General features: G+C 39.2%; 1 protein-coding gene across 3 annotated transcripts in view; it reads left to right on the top strand.

The window, feature by feature from the left end:
- The window catches only part of Ptprg (protein tyrosine phosphatase receptor type G), a 713,787-nt gene that overhangs the window by 392,276 nt on the left and 298,626 nt on the right, over positions 1–22,885 (top strand). For all 3 annotated transcript variants that reach the window (XM_076870736.1, XM_076870676.1, XM_076870809.1), the window contains exon 3: positions 15,532–15,711. In XM_076870736.1, the coding sequence (XP_076726851.1) occupies positions 15,532–15,711 (180 nt within the window). The remainder of the gene's footprint in view (positions 1–15,531; positions 15,712–22,885) is intronic.

Here is a 22,885-nt window from a genome sequence, read left to right as displayed (position 1 = left end):
GATTTCAACAAGAACCTTGACAGATTCTCTCTTGATATTCTTAGCATTGAGAGGGAGACGGGAGGATTCATAACAGATTGAAAAATCCTTCCCAGGGAATTCTGGAAAAAGCACCACTCTCATGATGAAGAGTTCTATCTTTGACCCTGGCCTTTTGAGAATTTTTTTTTTTTTTTAAATCAAACAACTTGACAAAGGAGATGGATTTATTAAATTTGCGAATGGCATGTTGCCGGGAGGGACGGATCACAAATTCAAAGACAAAATCAGGATCTTCCCAGTTCCTGAAGGGTGAGAATGATGACTAAGAATGAAATGTAGTGGAGGAGGGCAGCAACAGGCAGTACAGCAGACCCGGGAGGTTGTGCTGCTGTGGGTTCAGATTACAGCCTCAGCCCTTGCTCAGCCCGTGAGGGAGGCTGGAGTGCACGTTTCTAGTAGTCTGTGGATAGGGAATTTGTCAGGTCTTCAGGTGGGATTAAAGTACAAAACAAAAGTGAGCACCCTGTTGACCTCTCATAATTGTGGGTTCCTTTGTCTCATATTTAGGTTAAAATATGATCCCACTTGAGAGTCATAAAAATGCCCAGGGTGCCTTCCTTTATGTCCCCACATCATTCCACAAGGTATTATTCCTCAACCCTGTGTTTTAATTTTTGCCTTGTCAGATACAGCTTTCCTAATCCCTGCCCCGTCTACTGGCCCAGCACATGAAACCTTGGTATCACAGGTAGATTGTATATCTGATGATGTACTCCAGTTTTATGTGCTTTAAAGGTAAAAAATGGTGAGCTCTTTTAACTTCCCAAGTGCAAACTTCAACTCCACTGGAGACAATGCTACCCCAGGAGAATGCATGCTGGGATGAAAGCAGAGTTTCAGATTCCATTCAGAGTGCTCAGGGGTCAAGGTCTGGCGAGTGTATTTTTCCACATTTTCAAACACTTCTTCTTTTTTTTTTTTTTTTTTTTGGTCAATTGGGGAAATAACATATGTATCCTCAAAATGAATTGAATATTCATAGTAAATGACACCCCACATCATGCTATTCTCATTTGACTCTCTTTTCAGAGGTGATGATTATCAAACATGCAACAGGCTCCATCTTAATCTTGTTTTATTTTCTGTTGTGATTTATTTATTTTTTTCTTTACATGTTATCATGTAATTCTGTAATCATAACTCAGGATTTTTTTTTCTTCTTGAGAATGGTGTCAGATACTCCTATTTCCACTTTAAATTTCTGTGTACTGTTTAAAATTAAACTTTGAAGTAAGAAAATGTTTATATAGTTCAGTGTTCAAAGAGTATAAAAGAATAAGCAGTGAAAAATTGCCCCCCCACTAGTTCTTCTTCATTGGTGGTACAGTTTTTTAAATATGCTTGCAAAGTATTTGATACATCTATAAGTAAATGCCTATAGTCATTTATTCTCCTCTTTTTTTCATCTTTTTCCGTTTCATCATGCTAGGCAGTGAAACCTGGAGGTTTGCACTTACTGATGTCATCTGTTTTTTTTTTTTCTTCTCATTTTAAAAACAAGCGACAGCGTATTATACACGTTGGGTTTTTAACTAAAAAATATAGCTTTTCCATTTTAGCTTAAACAATTATCTCCTTTCCTCCCTCAAGTTTAGATTATTTCATTGAATTGATTTGCCATAGTTTAGTTCACCAGCCCTTTAGTGACGTGTATTTATCATGTTTCCAGTCACAAAAACTGATCTTGCTACCATTATTAACTTTAAGCTTATACAAATGCAAACCTTTCTATATAATTAACACCTCCTGGGTCTTAAGTAGTTTATATTTGTAATTTTCATAGCTAGTACCAATTTTCCTTCTGTGAGTTTTGTATTAATATCTGGGTAGTGATAAATGAAAGTAGTTATTTCAATACATCATTACTAACTATGTGGAATCAAAAGTCTTAATGTTTGTGAATTTAGTATGCAAATTTTTTCCTATTAATTGTAGTATATGTTTCTCATTATTCCTCAGAACCAATCTCACCATATGAAGGGATAATTTGCATTTCCTTTTTTAAAATTATGGGTTCATATCCTTTGCCTACCTTCATATGAGGTTTTGGATTTATTGATTTCTATAATATCTTGGTACAGTAAAGAGGCTTTTATTCAATAATGTGATATTTCCTTTGGTTACAAATATATTTTTGAGTATCGTTCATTTTTTTAATGTGTCTTACAATAGTTTTTGCAATGCAGAAATTTAACTATTATTTAATGTGTTTCATTTTGCTAGTTGTCTAACTTTAGGGGTTAGGTAACATGTAGAAATGCTTTTCCTCCTCCATATTTTCCTACAGTTTCTTCTTGCATTTTTATTTATTTATTTTAAATATTTAAATGTGGATTCATTTGGAATTTTTCCCACAGTAAGCTTATCTACTTTTGGACGATTTGTATAATGTTATGTACTGAACACAATCAGTTTAGCAAATCCCTTCTGGTGAATATTTACATATGTTCTATTTCTGCTAGAGAAGCAACATTTCATGGTATTCTAAAGCCAGGGAAAGGAAGTATTTCTTTTAAGAGTCAGGGGCTAAATATTTTCGTGTGGTATCTTTCATGACTACCCAACTCTGCTATGACAATTTGTAGCCACACACAATATGTAAATGAATGAATTGTTGTATTCCAGAAGAACTTTATTTACAAAAAACATGTGTTAGACCAGATTTTTGCCAATAAGCCATAGGTCGCAACCCCATTTTCTAGAGCAGATGAGACTTCCTGATCTGTCACTTACTACAGGAGGGCAAGTTTCCTAGCTTCTGGAAGCCTCCGTTTTCCCATCTGTAAAATGAGAAAAATGTAAAATATAGTGAACATTCCCAGTGAATATTCTGTCCATTGATGAAGCATGGTTAGTGTCATCCTATTGCTGTCTACTTTTAAATATCAGTCTCTCCATCAGTTAATACCAAGACTATGACTAAGGTTCCCAAAACTCGGTCATCAAGGTCGGTTATATTTTAGAACAACATTTTTAATTCCTCATTTTCTCCTTTGGCCCCAGTCTCTTAATTATCTTTATTTAAAAATTAGATATTTTGCTTATGATGGATGTTTTTCACATGTATTTTACAGTTTAAAATATAGAATTAAAATGTTGATAAGTAGGATTATGGTAGGTGCTCTACTCCTATCCCAGTTGAGCAGATATGTATTGAAAGTGAACAAGTCTGTGACCTCAGGGACCTTCTTTGCTACTGGTCCTTATACCAGGAAATGGAGTCAGATGGTGAAGGAAACAGAGAGGGTGGGATGCGATTTTAGTGGTCAAGGGTAGGGAGGCCCCTTCCGTAGCTGGTTTTATCCCTACAACTTTGACTAATTTTCTTTCTGTATCCCAGTTGTTGGAAGTTGTTTATACTATGAATTTATCGAAATAGAGAAAAGAACAACTTAACATCTAGTCCTCACCTGTGACAGTGACACAGGGACTCCCTCATGTTGTTCTAGCTTCACCTGGTAAATGGGGCACTTTGTTTCCTGTCATTGTCCCGGTGGTGTTTAATAGTTAATGTATTTTGGAGCATACATCCTTTTTTTTTTTCCTAGTTGTCACAGGAAAGGTGTCAATCATCCTGTGCGCACCCTCAGCAGTGGCGTGGTCCATATTTTTAATTTTCATTTCGGATAGGTTGGTATAAGACTTTCTATTCTCCCAAACTCCCAAATGATGTTCTGGGAATCCTCCCCCACATCCCTGTCTTATTGTGAAGGAATTTCTGATGACCTAGAGTGACTTAGAATAAACAAAGCATTGTGGCATAAGATATTGATGGTAGAGAAGCCGTGTGAAAAAGTCCTTTCTGAGAAAAGACAAGAATCCCAGCCATGTTTAATCCAGACTCAACTACCGGGTTTCATTTTGCACTTTGGGCTGCAGTTCTGACCTTGCAGAATAATTCATGGTCACCTTAACGGGTCTTCCCCACATAATAGCCTGAGCTGTGGCTGGTCTCTAGGGTGAAGAACTTCAGTGAGATACAACTCTTCCCATTTAGTCTCTCATGGGTTCTTATCCCATGACCCCCCAGTGTTACCTGAGTAAAAATTTATGGCAAGGGACCCGAGAGCCTATTTCCTATCCTTTTGTCTAAATGAGATCTTTAAATCCTTACCCTAGTTTATTCTTCTCTTATGGGGAAAGAGGATAGGAAGAAAGAGGAAGCAGGAGATGTTATCTGTGTATATTCCATTCAGCACACATTCCTGATTTTTATCTTTATAATTTGACATTTTCCTCTTAGTGATGAATGAAGAAAGCATTGAATAACTTAACTGTTGGTCTCTTAAACCAACATTCTGTTTATACCCTATGTTGTTAGTCACAAATACAGAGAGCTTACTCCAGTGGGTTTGAATGCAAAGACACTTGAAATAGAAAACTGTGGAGATCACATTTGAATTTGAAGTATGGTTTCATTGAGTCCCTGCCTCCATTTCTTTTACCTTCCTTATGTTCCTGACTTTGCACTTGACAGCTGATTTAAGCTGATTCTCTTCTGTTTTCAGGTGAGTTCCTGCCTGTTGCAGTCAGGTTTTTTGTTTCGTTTTTGTTTTTTTCTATGCTGTGACCAGAAGACCTGACAAGAACAATTTTTGAGGAGGAAAAAGTTTATTTAGTTCTCATGGTTTTAATGGTCTCGGTCCATAGATGGCCAACTCCATTGCTCTGGGCCCTAGGTGAGGCAGAATATCATAGCAGAAGGAATGCACCTCAGGAAATGCCACTGGGAAGCAGAGAAGGGTATCAATCTGCAGATCTGCTCACCAGAGACAAAATGTGTACCCCAAAGGCACACCCCCAGTGACCTGTCTCCTCTAACCACACCCTGCCTTCCTGCAGTTACCACCTGGTTACTCCACCAGTGGTTGAATTCACTGATTGTGTTGAGACTCTCCTAACCCAATCACTTTTCTTGCATTGATTTCACTGCCCATTCTTCTGTATGCACCTCCTGGAAAGTAATTTCCTCCCAGAGACTCTGAAAGTTCTTACTCCCTTGTGAATAATACCAGCCCAAAGTAGTTTCTCTGAGCAGGGAAATCCCAATGGATACCATACACTGTATGGACATGATATTGTGCCCCCTTAGGGTTAGGCCCACGCTAATGCACTTTCCTGGCTCAGTCTCCTATCAAGAAGGATGTTATTCTGCTAATTGTCAAATGCTATAGTGGAGATGGGTCAGAGTCATGTCTTTCAGACATAAAGGTTTAGAAGTGGTTATCCTAGAGGAAAATATAGAGAAATCTGTTTATTGAGCATTTACTGTATGCCAAGCACTATTGCCTAAGCTTTCGATATAATTATTTAACCCTCCTCATATCTTTGCAGTTAATTTTTAAGAAAGAAAGAGGAAGCAGTGGCGGGGTTTGGAGATTGACTGGAGACTATCCACAAATATCTTACATGCCTGATTGATTCTTCCGGTGTTACTGGAAATGCTTTTATAAAATTGAGAACTCTCAGGAGTTTTGGAGATGAGGTGATGTAACCTTGTAATTTACATATAAAGAAACTGAATCCTTATTGAACTTGACTCCTTCCACTGTCAACTGCTCTCTCCAGAATTGAAACCTGAAGGGAAAGAGCAATTGTGTGACATGCTGTCCCCACCTGTCCCTCGGTAGCCACAACAGGCATTGCTAGTGTATTGTGGCCTTCAAGGTAAAGGAATTCTACAATCTGGGAGACATTGAGAGCCAACGAGTTAGTCAAAACTCACTTGTCACTGTTGAAGATGAACTCTAGTTGCTAGCTTCTTTGCCTGTTGCTCTTTTCTCTATGCTCTATGCCTTTGTATGTGGGTGATTGTTATTGTTATGGCCTGTATAGATAATTAGAATTTTTAAAAAATCAGTTCTGTTGACAAATACAAGGCAAGGATTCCTAAAGATGTACCTCCCTTGAAAGTTGAAAGCTTTAGATCTGGAATCTGCTTAGCTCTATTTTATACAAAAATATAATATGTTTGGCATTGGGACAATAAAACATGTGATGACCCTGTTAGTAACTCAGAGGCTTATTTTAACCAATTTCATGGTGCAACTGGAAGATGTAACAGTAAAGGTGCCCCAATCTGAAACCATAGTTTGAGTGAATAAATGGTCTGAATTAATGGTAGGACCTTAAAAAAATTTATATATATATATATATATTTATTTATTTATTTATTTATTTATTTATTTATTTATTTGTTGGTTCTGGGGATTGAGCCCAGGCCCTTGTGCATGCAAGGCAAACACTCTACCAACTGAGCTATATTCCCAGTGCTTGGTAGGAACTTTCATTAAACATTTGGATGCAGGGTGGATACAATTTGAAGTTACATCTATTTGTCTCAGATGGATCTGATAGTGCATGGTTTCAGACTATGACTTGGAAGAACCGAGAGTCTTTGGGTGTATGAATTGCAGGCATGTTCCTGGTGCAAGTTTTACTACTCTCATCTACCCAGGTAATTAATCAACTCATATGGAGCCTCCACGTAGGCTCCTGGTGGCTTCAACCTTTCAACTGACCCATCTTTAAGATATCCTCATTTTTCAAAATAGCAAAATAGAATCCAGAAAGCCTTATGATTAGAACCTGGGACACTCCCCCCTCTCCCGCCCCCAGCATCCCCCACCCTGATTTTAAGGACTATGTAACTAGGAAAGTCATACAGTACGGTGAAAAGAGCACTAGGCAAAGAAGATAGCAAATCGGATTCTAGTTCAAGGGTGACACATAGCTGTGACTCACAGGCTATCTCTAGATGACTCACCTATCCTAGGATCCATGAAAACTAGATCTGTTAGCAGTGCCTAATATTAGGGTTTGGATATGTACTGTCTCCCCAAAGCTCCTGTGTTAATGCAGAATTATTCATGTGAAATGTGAAATGATTAGAATCTGAAAGCTGTAACCTAATCCATCCATCCTAGTTTGAATGGACTGACGGCGGGGGGGGGGGGGGGGGGGGGGGGGGGGGTGTAACTATAGGCAGATGGATTGTGGCTGGAGGAGGTGGGTCTCCCCCTGCTTCTTGGATGCCATGAAGTGTTCCTTTGCCACTCCCTTCCACATGATGTTCTGCCTTATCTTTTCCCAGAGCAATGGAGTCAGATGTCCATGGACTGAACCTCTGCAACCCTGAGCCAAAATAAACTTTCCCCTTCTCTTGGTTCTTGTCCTATATTTCGGTCACAGCCCTCAAAAGCTGACGAGCACACCTGTCGAAGGTGAAGAGGGGCAGTTGGGGACAGCCAGGTCCTGCGTTTGCTTTTTCCATTCCTATTTTAACTCTATAGAGAGAGTGGAGTCGAATGTGGAAGTTGTCAAATTTGATGGTCCTATATAAAATTTTACCTGAAATTACTTTTAACATCCAGCCCTCAAATAGGTACCCTGGGAAATTAGACAGATAATGGTGGTAAAAAATGAAGAAAGGAGCTTTCATTTCTGGTGCTATTGTCTGCTGGCATTTCTGGTATTATGGGTAATTATCAGGAGTTTCCTCAAAGCGCACCATTGATGTGGAATGGGAGAGTGAAGTTTTCATACCTGTAATTTTAAAACCTCAAATTTTGGAAATTGTGATTTGTTATCTGGGGTCACTGTACATTTTTTTAATTGATTCAACAGTTAACAATATTCCTATAAACAAAGTTGAACAACTTCATAATCATAAAGTAGAAAACAGTGGAGAGTAACAGGAACATGTTTTAGTGCTTTTCCCATTTTTCATTTGTATAACAATAAATGCAAAAAGGAAATTAACCTACCAGTACTACAATATGCAAAGGAATTGTAAGCTAAATCCCATAAAGGAGTTTAATTAAAAAATGGAATAGTTTAAAGATGTATACTAGATTGGGAGAAAAAGCATTAATTATAATGCTAGGTAAAAAATGAATGCACATATTTTTTGGATTGTTGATGTTGGTTAAAAGTAGATTCCAGGATGCAGAGTAATAAGCCTAGATCCAGGTACTATTTTTAATAAAAGTTCCCTGAGGGGGGCATCGATAAGCATATTTGACTAGAAACAGCACATAACATGTATATTAGTTTTGTTTTTAATTAGATTTGGACAGAATTCATTATTTTTAATGGCTTTTCATTAGTGAATAGAAACCATTATTTGGATATATTATGGTAAAATAAATTCAAGGTGCATGCTTATTTTCAGCAAAATACTTCTTATGTATTTAAAATACTTCTTATGTATTAAAATTTAAAGAAAGTATTGTTTGGAATACAAATCATAGGTGGGTATTTGAAATTCCTTGGTCTTAGACAAAGATATGATTAATATGCTCAAAAAATACTTTTTCTTAAATTTTACAAAACTCTTGTTGCTGACTTTAAAAAAAAAAAAATTTGTACCTGGGATTGAACTCAGGGGCACTCAACCACTGAGCCACGCCCCCAGCCCTATTTTGTATTTTATTTAGAAACAGGGCCTAATTGACTTGCTTAATACTTTGTTTTGCTGAGGCTGTTTAACTCCAGATTCTCTTGCCTCAGCCTCGCAAGCAGCTGGGATTATAGGTGTGCACCCAGCTTCTGTTTTATCTGTACTTTTAGGAATGCTTCAGGGTATGGGTAGAGGTGGAGGTGGAACAAAATTTAGATGCTTCTCTCATACATGGCAACCAGATTCCTTGGGCTGAATCTGCCTAAGGAAAAACTAAAACATTGAATATCAAATTGACTCTCAGACATGAGCCCAGATTTACAATATTTGCTATTATTTCTGCATGGAGAATTGTGTCTGCCTTAAAGAGGCCAGTTGGAATTAATCTTCAATTGCATGATTTATGCTCCATACTATAGAAATATGTCTTTCTGATGCTAGTCAACTAAATTGTAGCTTCTCAAAATGAGAAAAAATACAGTGACTTGTTAATGGCACACCGAGGAGGAAAAGTGGGTTATTTTAAGGCACAAATGAGCCATAAATTAAGCTCATAATGTTGTTTCTTAACTACAATTTTTAAAGGTGAATTTCTCCAACTTTATATATTATACAATTTTATATAACCTTAAATAATGAAATATCACCTACCAGCTCAGTGGATTTTTTTTCTCTAGCTCAGTGGGTTTTTTAAATATTTTTTATTTTTTTCCTCCCTTCCATCTTTCTCTGTGCAAATTCCTTTCCTGCAGGAAAGGTGCTGTGATATCATCTCTCGTTTATCTCCCACCTGTTATGCCCTAGACACAGTCACAAATTCATACTAGCAAATGCCATCAAATAGGCATATTAAATTTTAAGTCATTTAAAAAAATGTACTTGGCCTCTGTTCAATTTCTTTCTTTTATTTATTTATTTATTTTGGCAGTGGGGTGGGGTACCTGGGATTGATCTCAGGGATACTTGACCACTGAGCCCCATCCCCAGCCCATTTTGTATTTTATTTAGAGTCAGGGTCTCACTGAGTTGCTTAGGGCCTCGCTGTTGCTGAGGCTAGCTTTGAACTTGCCATCCTCCTGCCTCAGCCTCCCCAGCCACTGGGATTACAGGGGTGCACCACTGCACCAGTCTCTATGCAATTTCTTTTTTTTTCTAATATCATTTTTTTAGTTCTAGATGGACACAATACCTTTGTTTTTATGTGGTGCTGAGGATCAAACTCAGTACCTCACATATGTTAAGGAAACACTCTACCATTGAGCTACAAGCCTAGTACCTGTGGACGATTTCAAAAGTAGTTTTTCATTTTGTTTGCAGAATAGCCACTAAGAATAACCTTTGGACCAAGATTGACTGGGAAATCAACACTGGTGTATTATTAACTGAATTTCAAACTTCATTCAGAGCTCATGAGTTTTTCCATTAATTCCCATTTTTGGTTTGACCCTTCAATCTTGAACAACACATTGTATTTATGATTACAACTCCTTGTTTTTCTCTGGTCTGAGACAGGGATTTACTCTTTCCATGTTTCCCATGACCTTGATGTTTTTGAGGAGGGATGGTGAATTGTTTTGTGGATTGTTCCTCACTTTCGGTTTATCATGTGTACTCCTTGTGATTGAGGGGGTCTATGGACTTTTGGAAAGAGTACTACCCAGGTTAGCATATCCGATCAGGACCGCCACACTAGCATCATGATCTCGTCAGTGATGTCTTCCTTTACCTTTAGTTGAGCTGGCATTAATTAATCAGACTGCTTCATTTGAACGAAGTTACTGCATTTATCTTTTCCTGCTTAAATATTTGCAAGCAAGTCACTAACTAGCTGAAGCTGGGATTCAGCTCCATTTCCCAGTGGAATCAACTGGCCTCTCCCCAAGTGGGAAATCCTTGAATTAAATGACCTGAGCTTTGTAAACCTGGATGCACTGGAAGTAATATCATTCAAATGTCCCTTGTCTGCTTGTTCCCACTGTGGGAGGTGAGGCCCCTCCTCTTTCTTTGTGTTCCCCAAAATACCTGCATCTACCTCGGGAGCCCTTGGTTAGACTGCATGTCCATTTCTTCTATGGAATACAGCCTTCGGTGTATTTTGTAACCCAGCAACAAAGAGCAACCACTTGGTGACATTTTGTTGAGTGATACTGCATATGAACTTGATTTACATGATTATCTTGTGTATTCTGCACACACAAGCACCCTCTGTACAGATAAGAGGCCTAAACCACAGAAGGCTTAAGTTGACCAAGGGAACCCCAAGGAATCTGGGGCAGCCCTGTTCTCTAAACCCATTTCTCAGGACCATGCCTGGTACTATGCAAGCATCCAATCAGTGTTTGAATGGAAACACTGATGGATTGGTTAATAAGACTAAATTTCCTCCTCAGTTGACCTTCTTTGATGAGAGAAGTCTTTGAAAGAATACAAGAAATAAGAGAAGTTGAAACATGATTATGTTCTACAAAAATGTTGCAAACTAAAAAAAAAAAAAAAAATAATAAGTGACCCTTGTGCAAATTATTAAATTTGCACGTAGATTTGGATACGTGTATCCAAATCTCCTCAGATAATGTTCTGACTCCCTGTAATAGTGAAAAAAAAGTTGCATTTTCTTCAGTGACGTGTCCTCAGAGAGATGGGTAAAATTAACACGCACAAAGAGGTTTCCGTAGTGCAATTAGAAGACAGAGCTCGGCCACTCTTTGATCTCCTCCTGTAATTATCATTCATGTATGTAAATTGTTTTAGGGCCTTACTATGTGGAAGATCCTGTGTCAGGCATTGAGACCAAATTGAACAAAATATTAAAGGAACCACTTCTCACAGAATTTCCCTCTAGTGGGCAAGACATATATTTTGTACATATATTTATTAGTTATAATAAACACTAAATTGCAACGATGATATAACTAGGCTCACAGGAAACCCACGTCTATGCCAGGATAGCATACCACCCCTCTGTTCTCTGTGTCCCCGAGAAAAGGACATTTCCCTGAGATCAAAGGAATATTTCTCATCATTTGTTGAATATGAAGCCTTGTTAGATTCCCCTGGTATTGAATGGTTGGCAGAATGTCTGTATCCAGATCTCATTCCTGCAAGGTTTATTTTTTGATTTTTTTGATTTTTTGATTTTTGGATACTGGGGATTGAACCCAGGGGTACTTAACCACTGAGCCACATCCCTCGCCGTTTTTATTTTATATTTTGAAACAGGACCTCATTAAGTTGCTTAGGGTCTTACTAAGTTGCTGAAGCCAGCCTCAAACTTTTGTTCCTCCTGCCTCAGCCTCCTGAGTCTCTGGGATTACAGGAGTGTGCTACTGCACTGGCTCATTCTTGCAAGATTTGTAACAGGTGGATGGGAAATGGCTTTCAACATGCTCAAACTGCCTCGAAGTCCTACCTCTGCCCTCCCCTTTTCCTCTCTGAGAAGTAGGCTTGTCTATCAGGTAGTGATGTCAGAGTTGGTTAGCTGTTCAGAATGAGATGAGATGCCAATATGCAAATATCCTGCATTCTAAGAAAGCTAGTAAGAGGAAACAAAGTGTAAACGACTTCTTCTATTTTAGATGGATAACATCATACCTAAGGAAGGAAGGAAGGCTTCTTGCTGGTTTTTTTTTTTTTTTTTTTTTTTTTCCGGTCCCCCATCCCTACTTCTAGGTTTCAGCTAACCACACTCTTTATTTAGTGTCATGTTTTTTACTTAGAAACATTTATTCAAAGTTCTCAAAAACAAAGCATTCAATACTAGGAGTCTCTGCGCAAGTGCAAATGATTAATGATGTAATTCTCAGCCCTTTATAAAGTGTCTTAACACCAGAGAGATTTATACAGTGTGCAATAGTGGTAGTGCTTGGATGTGAGAATAGGTAATCAATATCTGTAAGCTTGGAGAAACGGCTTCTATTTCCTCCACTAATGACATGGGGGTTTTTGCAAGGCAAGGGTGTCTGGAGCATGACGCGCTCCAAAGAAGAATTAATTTAAAATCTGAAGTGGAAGATCAGTTTCAATTAAAATTGCACTTGAACGTCTATTGGTGCAAGTGTGAAAGCAAGCATGGCGTCAGCTTAAACCTTCAGATTGTTACCACTGAATAAATGAACCCCGAGAGTCCAAGCCCTGATTATACTTTTATAGAGCGCTAAATTATATCTCACTCATATCTGGAAGGTTATGAGAAATGGCATGAATGGAAGTCCTTTCTGATGCTGCAGATTATTGTTGTTGGCGGTAGGATCATTATCAGGTATCTGTGTTTTTGTAAAGGATGACTTGCATTTAGTATTCCTTTGGAGTCGTATGTGTTTGGGTGTATTTTACCATCTTCTGTTCCTTTTTTCCTCATTGAGTGTGATTTTATTGTAGTAGTAAATTCCTGTAAGGCATTATTTATTTATTCTTTTTAGTTGTACATGCCAGTAGAGTCAATGTTGGCATATTTATACAAACATGGAGATATGTTATTCTCACTAGTATCCCACTCTTGGGGTTGCACATGATGTGGACTTTTACTGGGTGTATTCATATATGAACATAGGAAAGTTATATCAGATTCATTCTACTGTCTTTCCTATTTCCATTCCCCTTTCCCTTCCCTTCATTCCCACTTGTCTTAATCCAATGAACTTTTATCCCTCCCCCCTATCATGTGAGCATTCACATATCAGAGAGAACATTTGACCTTTGGTTTTGGGGGGATTGGCTTATTTCATTTCACATGATAGCTTTCAAATGCATCCATTTACAGGAAAAAGCAGAATTTCATTCTTCTTGACGACTGAGTAATATTCCATTGTGTATATATATACCACACATTATACACACATACAATATTAACAAATGAGTTCCCATGTTTTAGATGTACAGGCCCAGTTATAGCTAACTAAAATTTGTATTTCTGTCACGTTGTTTGATTGGTTTTCATTTGTTTAGTCTTTGGACATATGGAAGAAAATTTAAACTTTACCCTGTAATTGGAGGCCATCTTCACATTCTCTCACCCCACCTTTTTCTTAAACTATACAGATGCATGGGGCTGGAAATGTAGTTCAGTGGTAGAGTACTTGTGTAGCATGGGTAAGACCCTGAGCTCAATCCTCAGTACCTCAAAACAACAAAAGACAGAAAAGTGTGTGTGTGTGTGTGTGTGTGTAAGGTGAAAGTGAAGTTTGGGTAAGATATGGAAATGCACAGTCTGTGCTTCACCTTCTTGGAAATTCAAGCAAGAGGTGATAATGACGTTTCCTAGTTTAGTTGGAGTGCTAACATAAGGAAAGTTGACTTATTCCAAGAAGTATTATGGCATTTGCAAATGACTTACAAGTGTCCCAAGATCGCCCATCTTTGCCATCCCCAGGGGATGTTTTTATGTGTTTTTTCCCTTACTGTTTGGGATGACAATTAGGGGAAATTTTCAAATAGCAAGACCTGTATCTTCCTTTGCACAAGCTTGGATGTGTATTAATGCACAGAAATACCAGTGGATGAACGAGTTGGTCCCCTGACTCTTCTCCTCTTCTGTCTGATCTGTGAAGACATTTAAAGCTAGTAAAACTGAGACTATGAGTGTCTGCATGTTCACATATATTAGCATGTGTATTTACATTTACTCAACATTCTTATCTGAAAACCTTGGGTTTTATCTTCCTAAAATTGTCCAGTTTAGACTTACTCTATGTCTCATTCTCAAAAGGAGATTCTTCCTAATCTGTTTAGCAAAGATTGTGTCTTTCCCTGCTTTGTTATATTGACAAGGTTAAAAGTAGAATGCAGAAAATCCTAAGAGCTCATTATCCACTTAACAGACATTGACCCCACAACATTTCATTTCCAAATAGGGCAGAGAAGAAAATATAGGGGTTTTTCTGTGTTCGCGTTGGATTGGGACCTATAAGAATCATGCTGTATAATTGTGCCTCTTCCTTTATTTTTATGGCATATGGTTTCCCCAGGTGCCTATTATTTCTATGAGCCCTGAATCCAATCTGAAGGCAATCTCATATTTCCCTCTCTGAAGAGAGAGAGGTTTGGAGAAAAAAAATAGTTTAACATCTGAGACCACAAACTAATCAAACTGGGAAATCTGTCACAATTCACCAAAAGAAAAGCCTGCCTTATTGTTTATATCATTTCTAATAAATCTCATCTAGTTTACTGTGACTTACTTTATTCATTTAGTTAGTTATTTTTGAGTGCCAGGCATTGAACCAAGGTGCACTTAACCACTAAGCCACACCCCCAACCCTTTTTTGTATTTAGAGACAGGATCTCACTGATTTGCTTATGGCCTCACTAAGTTGCCAAGGCTGGATTTGAACTTGTAATCCTCCTGCCTCGGGCTCCTGAGCTGCTGGGATTACAGGCGTGCGTTTCTGTGACTTTTTTTTTTTTTTTTTTTTTTTTAGTTTTCTTTTTTTTTTTTATTGGTTGTTCAAAATATTACAAAGCTCTTGACATCTCATATTACATATATTAGATTCAAGTGGATTATGAACTCCCATTTTTTTTTCCTTTCCTTTCTTTGTTTACAGACTTTGGTGTTGTTAGAAAAAAATTGTGGTTCGGATACTATTCACATCAACAAAACATGCTAAGTTGATTAAGTCACTTCCTTGTGAATGAACGCTCTGCTTAGTTTAAGAAACTTGTTTCAAAATTGTCAAAAATGTGAACAACTCTTGACAGCCCTTCTGTGCAACTCCCTGAATCTGATTACAGATTAAGTTAGCAGGGGTTGTAACTCAGTGATAGAGCACTTGCCTAGCACGTGTGAGGTACTGAGTTCGATTCTCAGCAACACATTAAAAAAAATAAAGATATTAAAGTTTTTTTTAAAACATAGCAAATGTTTTGATTGCATATCAAGAAGCTAAACTATCTTGGGTCATATATCTTTTCTGAAATCAAACCAATGGCATCAACCTATAACATGTAATACTGCACAATATGACCTCTTTAGAGTTGGCATGTGTTGGAAAATGTAGTTTGGTAGATGTGGGGCTCATCTTCCGGAGTCTTATTCATTTCATCTCTGGTCCTTGAGCCCCGAAGATTGAAGTGTTGCTTTCTTTCGACAGGTGCCTATGGTCCTGAGCACTGGGTCACGTCCAGTGTTAGCTGTGGGGGTCGTCACCAGTCCCCAATAGACATCTTAGACCATCATGCACGTGTTGGTGAAGAATACCAGGAGCTACAACTCGATGGCTTTGACAATGAATCTTCTAACAAAACCTGGATGAAAAACACAGGGAAAACAGGTAGGCATCTTTACTTGTCTGTGGATCAACAGGAAATATTTTGTAATCGCTTGTGTTTACCTTTCCCGGAATTTGCTCTTAAATAGTGCACATGGCCATATGGAGTCTAAGTTAATCATGTGACTTTGGGCAAAGAGCACAGCCACTCTGAGCTTCAATTTTATCAAAAATATATAAAATGTGGCTGGGCATGGTGGCACACACTTGTAATCCCAGTTGCATGAGAGGCTGAGGCAGGAGGATCGCTAGTTCAAAGCCAGCCTCAGCAAAAGCAAGGCACTAAGCAACTCAATGATACCCTGTTTCTAAATAAAATAAAATAAGGCTGGGGATGTGGCTCAGTGGCCCAGTGCTCCTAAGTTCAATCCTTGGTACCTTCCCACACAAAGGAAAACACACACACACACACACACATACACATTTGGACAATGACATTGTTTCACCCTCATAGCATTGTAATGATTCAACGAGTTAAAACATGTAAGGTACATAGTATGATCTTTCGAATACCTATCCAGTACGGTAGCTCCTGGCCACATGTGGCTATTTAAATTCAAGTTTTAATTAAGAATTAAATAAGATGGAAATTCAGCCCCTTGGTTGTACTGGGCACATTTCCAAAGCTCAGCAGCTGCATTTAGCAACTGGTATCATATTGCAGATAGAGACAGTTATGTCAGATAGCACTGGGCCCTATGTGCAGATGGAAATAAAATGATTTTCTTTGAGGTTTGGCTTTGTTAACATTTCTTATGAAAGCATGGGTGAACTTCTCATCCTTTGGTGTGTTTTCTGTGTGGTTCGATCCCTCCACTTTCTTTTCACTTCTCCGCCTTGGCCTTTGGGGATCTGTGAGTAGGTGCCATCGTCTTTTTACCATGGCTAATGTGGAGAGTGGCCTCCCCACTCATTAGTGTTGGGTAGCTCTCAGCTTCAGGATTTCCCTGTAAGTCGCCGAGTCCCCAGTGTCTGATCTGAAAATAAACACTGAGATGTGATATTATACTCCTGCTTTCTGCTGCCTGGGGTTACATTGATGGCTAAAGATATTTTCTACATCTTTTTATTTCACTTCTTACAACTTTAACCCGTTAAAACACATTCTCTTTTCCTCGTTTTCTTCCTTTCCCTGTACTTGAACCACTCTGAGCGATCCCTTTTAAATCCTGGACAGCCTGAGGCCCCATGCTGGGCTAAAATGACTTCACTTTCAACCCTTTGGTTCGAAGCATGTTGTGTGAGCCCCAGAGCTGACTTTTCTCTTAACCTGACTGGCTGCCCATGCAGCTTGGGGGATCCATTTTCTTCCTGTGTGCCCGCCATGGCCTGAGATCGTTCATGGATCATAGCCTGGCTTGTTTGTAGAATTGCTTCCCATTCAGAACAGTGATTCCTGAGTTTGGGCTTTTTCATAAACATTTCTTCCCATCTACCAGCTGGCTACCCTCTCCTCTACCTTCATTCATCTGTTTCAGTAGCTGCTATGGAAAAACTTTGTGCACCTGCAGTTTTTGCCGTGCCCACCTGTCATCCATTCACCTCTGCTCCTCAGCCTGGGCTGTGTGCTTAACATTAGATTTCACAGCATCTACCCGTGCTCCTGGTTTATATGTCAGATGTAGCTGTCCCTTGAAGAACTGCAGTGGGAACACTACTCTTTGACCATCTGATCGTAGCTGAGGAGAGCTTAGCCACAATGAGTGTGATCAGAGCTTAGAGCTCTGAGCCACCTCAGCGGCCCATTCTGGGGGCCTGTCAATGGAATGCGCTGGGCTCTCTGATGCGGTTTTCTACTTGACTTACCACGCTTGACAGCCTTCTGCAAAGATAGCATGTTTCACTGACAGCTGGGTATCACCAATGAAAGGTTTGAGACGTGCGTAGGGTTCACTCAGTGGAAGTTGATTCATGACCCTTGGTCTTCCAGAAGCTGATTATCAATCTCTGTCACTCGGCTGACTTTCTCGAGTGATCCACAACTTGCTGCCTCTCTGGGAGTGCATGCTTCTGGTTTGAAAGCCCAGCTAGCCAGATCCGTGCACATCTGTCTCAGCAAGCTCAGAAGCTCAGCGGTGAGCCACAGGAATAAATCCCTGCTACTGTACTGGTTGCTGTGAAAATTCTTGAAATTCCTGTGAAAATTCATACTATGTAGGCCCCCATCTCATAAATCCTCTGAGACGGCTTTAGAGGAGGGGTTTTTATAAAGCGACAGCCAGTTATATGCAATTTAAAACAAGAACATGAAATTGTTTTCTTCATTTCACAGTGTCAATTCTCAGTCCTTTAGAAAGTTTGATGCAGAAATCAACTTGTGGGGTTTTTGTTGTTGTTGTTGTTGTTCTTTTTTTTGCTTTTTTTTTTTAATAAGCAGAAGGCTAGGAAGCTTTCCTTCTGTATATCTTGAAATGCCACATTAGCTCATCAATATTCGAGTATTTAAGAGAAACGAGAATTCATTTAATATATTAAATGAAGGCAACCTGAATAATTGCAGTCTTTTTTTTTAAAGCACACATATCATTATGTGTTTTGAAAGATGTTATGAGTGAAGGAAATAGAGCTGTAGGAGCAAGGTGTTTCATACAACTGCACATGAATCTACAATTACCAGAAAAATTAAAAGTTTAAATTTTTAAATAATGCATCTGACAGGAGCCACATGGTCTTGTCTTGGCTGCAATCATTCACTTTATATCTGCCTCTCATACCTTGTTATAGAAAATGCTTCTTTTGCTTAAATCATTATTTTTTAAGCAACACAGATTTTTTTTCTCCTCTCCAAGTATTTTTGTGAACTTCATCTTTCCAGAAAGTAAATTCAAGAGGAAGTATTTATTTATTTATTTTTTCCCTGATGGAAATTTACAGGTCACTTATCTGTAAAATAGACTCTGTCTTTGGATATTAAAATATGAATATAGAAAGTTAATATTTAAAGCAGCCTATTACATACAGACAGTAACTTTCCCATAAAACAGTTTTAATGTTCAGATCTGTCTTCACCCCCGAGACTGCTATATATCCCCATCCGGCAGAATCAATAGAGCGACTTCGTTTCACCTCGCCCACTTCTTGAAAGTTGTCTCAAATATCTTTACAAGACAGATAGCGTCTCTCTATTTCTTCACAAGGAGCCATAACTAACTGTCCGTTGTGCCAGTACTCATTTCATTTCATCTAAAGTTATTTCTCTCTCTTTCATTTTCGAGGGATGAAAAGATAATGCATTCTATCAGGAGCACTTCAAGATGATCTTGCTGTTGCTAGCATTAGCTTCTTGCTAAACTCTCGGAATTGAAGACTTCGATGGCATTTTTTGGATGTGTGTTAATAACCATGGTCCGTAAATTTTAACTATTAGGTGTGCTTTTTGATACACACACACACACACACACACACATTGATATATATATATATTTTTGTATCAGGGACTGAACCCAGTGGCACTTAACCACTGAGCCACATCCCCAGCTCTTTCTTATATTTTATTTAGAAACAGGGTCTCGCTGAGTTGCTGAGGGCCTTGCTAAGTTGCTGAGACTGGCCTTGAACTCAAAATCCTCTTGCCTCAGCCTCCTGAGCTGCTAGGATTATAGATATGTGCCACCACACCTGGCTTTCCACGACTTTTTCTTAAATTCTGCACTAAGGATAAAGAGGAAATGTTCTCCATGAAGTACTTCCCCCACGTTCTGTTGGTTGGTTTGCTGTATTTCTTGTTAGCCTACATTCTGGTTTTTATTTTTAATTTATTATTTTTTATTTTATTTGTAGATGGATGCAATTCCTTTATTTTATTTTATTTATTTTTATGTGGTGCTGAGGATCGAACCCAGTGCCACACACAGGCTAGACAAGTGCTCACTGAACCACTCCCCTTAACCCAGCCTACATTCTTTCCTATTGGAGTGCAGAGACCACAGTTCTATTCCAGAAATAGGTGTTAATTTAAAAAGGATGGATGGCAGAGAGTACGGGTTGTAGATAGTTAGATCAGGAGTCATTTCCTAGTATGTTCCTCATAAAATTCAGATGAGCATCTGAAGACCACTGTACTCACTTTATTTCACCTGGCCTTGGAACTTTTATGGGAGAGTATCAGCACAAGAACACACACATTTATAAACAAACAAATTGCTGGAGAAACACAGAATCTTACTCCTGGTTATTTCTATACACTGTCTTCCCAAGTGACTGTGTGACCCAGGTTGAGTGGCAGAGAAACATGCGGCTTTGCCCTTTTGCCCACACACAGGGGTAAGGCCCCACGGAGAGGTGAGAGTCTAATGCTGAAACTTGCTCCGTGGTCGTGGTCCCTGCAGTCCCAAGCTGGAGCTCATCTATTGCCTCTGTGCAGCCCAAAGGGTCGCTGTTCTCTTCCAAGGTTCGCAGAGACACCGATCCAAGCCTGGCTCTTGAGTGTCAGCACTGGGCTGCCATGGTGGGCACCCAACTGGGTTTTCAGGTGCGTTCTTCATGATACATGAGCTCCCTCCCAAATTCATGGGCTATGTTGCTTAGCCCTACCCCACCACCGTACCAGCCTGGTCACCCTAATGTCACTTGCCTTTGCCTTCTGGAGATTGGAAAGGAAGTGTTTTTGTCAGTTTTTTCACTACTGTGAGTAAAGGACCTGAACAGCACAAGTGTAAGGAGGAAAAGTTCATTTGGGGGCTCAGGGTTTCAGAGGTCTCAGTCCACAGACAGCAGGCTCCATTCCTTGGGGCTCGAGGGGAGGCAGGACATCATGGAGGAAGAGTGTGGTGGAGGGAAGCAGCTCACATGGTGATCAGGAAGCAGAGAGAGACTCCACTCTCCAGAGACAAATAGAGACCCCAAAGCCACGCCCCCAATGCCCCCTTCTCCAGCCACACCCACCTGCCTCTAGTCCCCACTGGGGGTTGGTACCCAGGGCCTTGCACACTCTAGGCAAGCGCTCTACCACCGAACTACACCCCCAGCCCCAAGAATCAAAGTTTTTTTTAAAAAAAATATGTATTAGGGCTGGGGCTGTAGCTCAGTGGTAGGGTGCTTGCCTAGCATGAATGAGGCACTGGGTTCGATCCTCGGCACCCAAAAATAAATAAATAAATAAAATGAAGGTATTATGTTCATCTACAACTGAGAAAACTGTTTTAATTCATAATATCTATGGAGCAGAGATTTTGGTATTGACAGTACCCTAAATTCATTCTCATTTGAATAAGAACTATCTTTTTTTATTCTGGGGTTTTTTTTAGAATTTTTATTTATTTATGTGTACACAAATGGAGCACAGCTTTTCATTTCTCTGTACACAATGCTAAGTCATACCATTCATTCCATCATACATGTACATAGGATAATAATGTGAGTTTCATCCACCATGTTTCCAACTCTCTTTCCCCTCCCCTCCCCTCACTCCCCTCTACCCAATCCATAGTTCCTCCATTCTTCCCTTACCCACCCACATTATGCACCAGCATCCACGTATCAGGGAAAATATTTGGCCTTTGGTTTTTTGGTATTGGCTTATTTCACTTAGCATGCTATTCTTCAGTTCCATCCATATACCTGGAAATGCCATACTTTCAAGCTTTAAGGCTGAGTAATATTCCATTATATACTATATTATATATATATATATATTATATACTATATTATATATATATATTTTATATCACAGTTTCTTTATCCATTCATCTCATTAAGATCTATCTTAACCCTAATAATCCTCTTGGCTGACCAGGACCTGGATCATTTCAGTTGACAGACAATTCTTTGCCACAGTCCAGCTGCAGCAAAATAACCGGGGGGGTGACCAACAACTTGTGTGCATTGATACAGCAGGAGTTAGGAGTCGTTTATTGTAGGACAACAGAGGTATTTATACATTCCACACAGCTTATCTTAATTAACATAAACTAGATACGGCAGTCAACCAATAAGGAATCTCCACACTTAATGGCTCCCTGGCATTACTTCACAAACCACTCCCTCTGGCAAAATGCCAGGCGCCATCCTGACTTGTTTACAGACTCTAACAATTCCCCCTTTTGTTTAATTTAAATAACAACCATAGTGGTTTTTACACAAACACCATAAATAATCTGCTACAAGCAAAAGGGGAGGATACAAAATGTCACAATGCCAAGCCAATTGATGGCTCCATGCAAGAAGCCCTTAGAAAAATTATACCAGCAATGTCACCGTTAGCAAAGATACCGAGTTACAATTTGTTGTAGATTACAGTTTGTTGTCTCAGTCCAGGTAAAGCAGTGTCTCAATAGATTAACTCACAGTTCAGATAAATCACAGTCCAGGTAAGTTCCAGGTAAGTTGTGCAGGCAGCTAGCTTAAATCACAGTCCAGGTAAATTTTGCAGGCAGCTAGCTTGATCCGAAGTCTTGTCCATTTTTCAGCCGGAAGTTTCGTCCGGTTTTTAGCAACACTGGAAATTCTTTTGTGCCCAGCCAGACTGCGGCATTTCTTCACCTGTATTTCCTTAGGAGTTCCAACTTGCTTTGTGCCAAATCCTTACCTTTATTTTTATGACAACATCCCCAAACCCACTTCAATTCTTTAATGACCATTAATTGGTATGAATGTGGGATATGGAAGAAAGACCAGTTTGGGGTTCATAATTCCTCATTTCTTTTTATCTCCAAGTTTTGTTGGTGTCGCTACAGATTGATGACTAAGCAGGCTGCCAATCCTTAGCCATCAATTCGTATCAACACAAACAAAAATGGATTTTTGGAAAAATCTCTGATTCAGCATCATTTGTACTGGGCATCCCTGACCCCGTGTGCATATTACACTGGGTCATCTCTGCTTAGCTCAAGGTGGCCCAAAAGAGAAAGTTTAAGATTAAATTTTTGTAAGTCCATTCATGGATTAAGAAATTGTGACACACACAAACATGCGCACACACACATGCAGTGGAGTTCTACTCAGTCCTAAAGAATAAAATTATGGCATTTGCTGATAAATGAATGGAAACAGAATATCATGCTAAATTAAATAAACCAGACTCGGAAACTCAAAGGTTGAATGTTTTCTCTTGTTATGTGGAAGCTAGAATAAAATAAAGGACAAAAGTGTTGATGGAAGGCTAGGGTCACGTTCAGGCATAGGGAAGATCAGTGGTGTACAAGAAAGTGATCAAGATGGAGAGGTGAGATGGGAAAGG

Source organism: Callospermophilus lateralis, chromosome 1, assembly GCF_048772815.1.
Source record: "Callospermophilus lateralis isolate mCalLat2 chromosome 1, mCalLat2.hap1, whole genome shotgun sequence".
In the NCBI taxonomy this organism is placed as follows: Eukaryota; Metazoa; Chordata; class Mammalia; order Rodentia; family Sciuridae; genus Callospermophilus; species Callospermophilus lateralis.
This window is presented reverse-complemented; position numbering and strand designations above follow the sequence as displayed.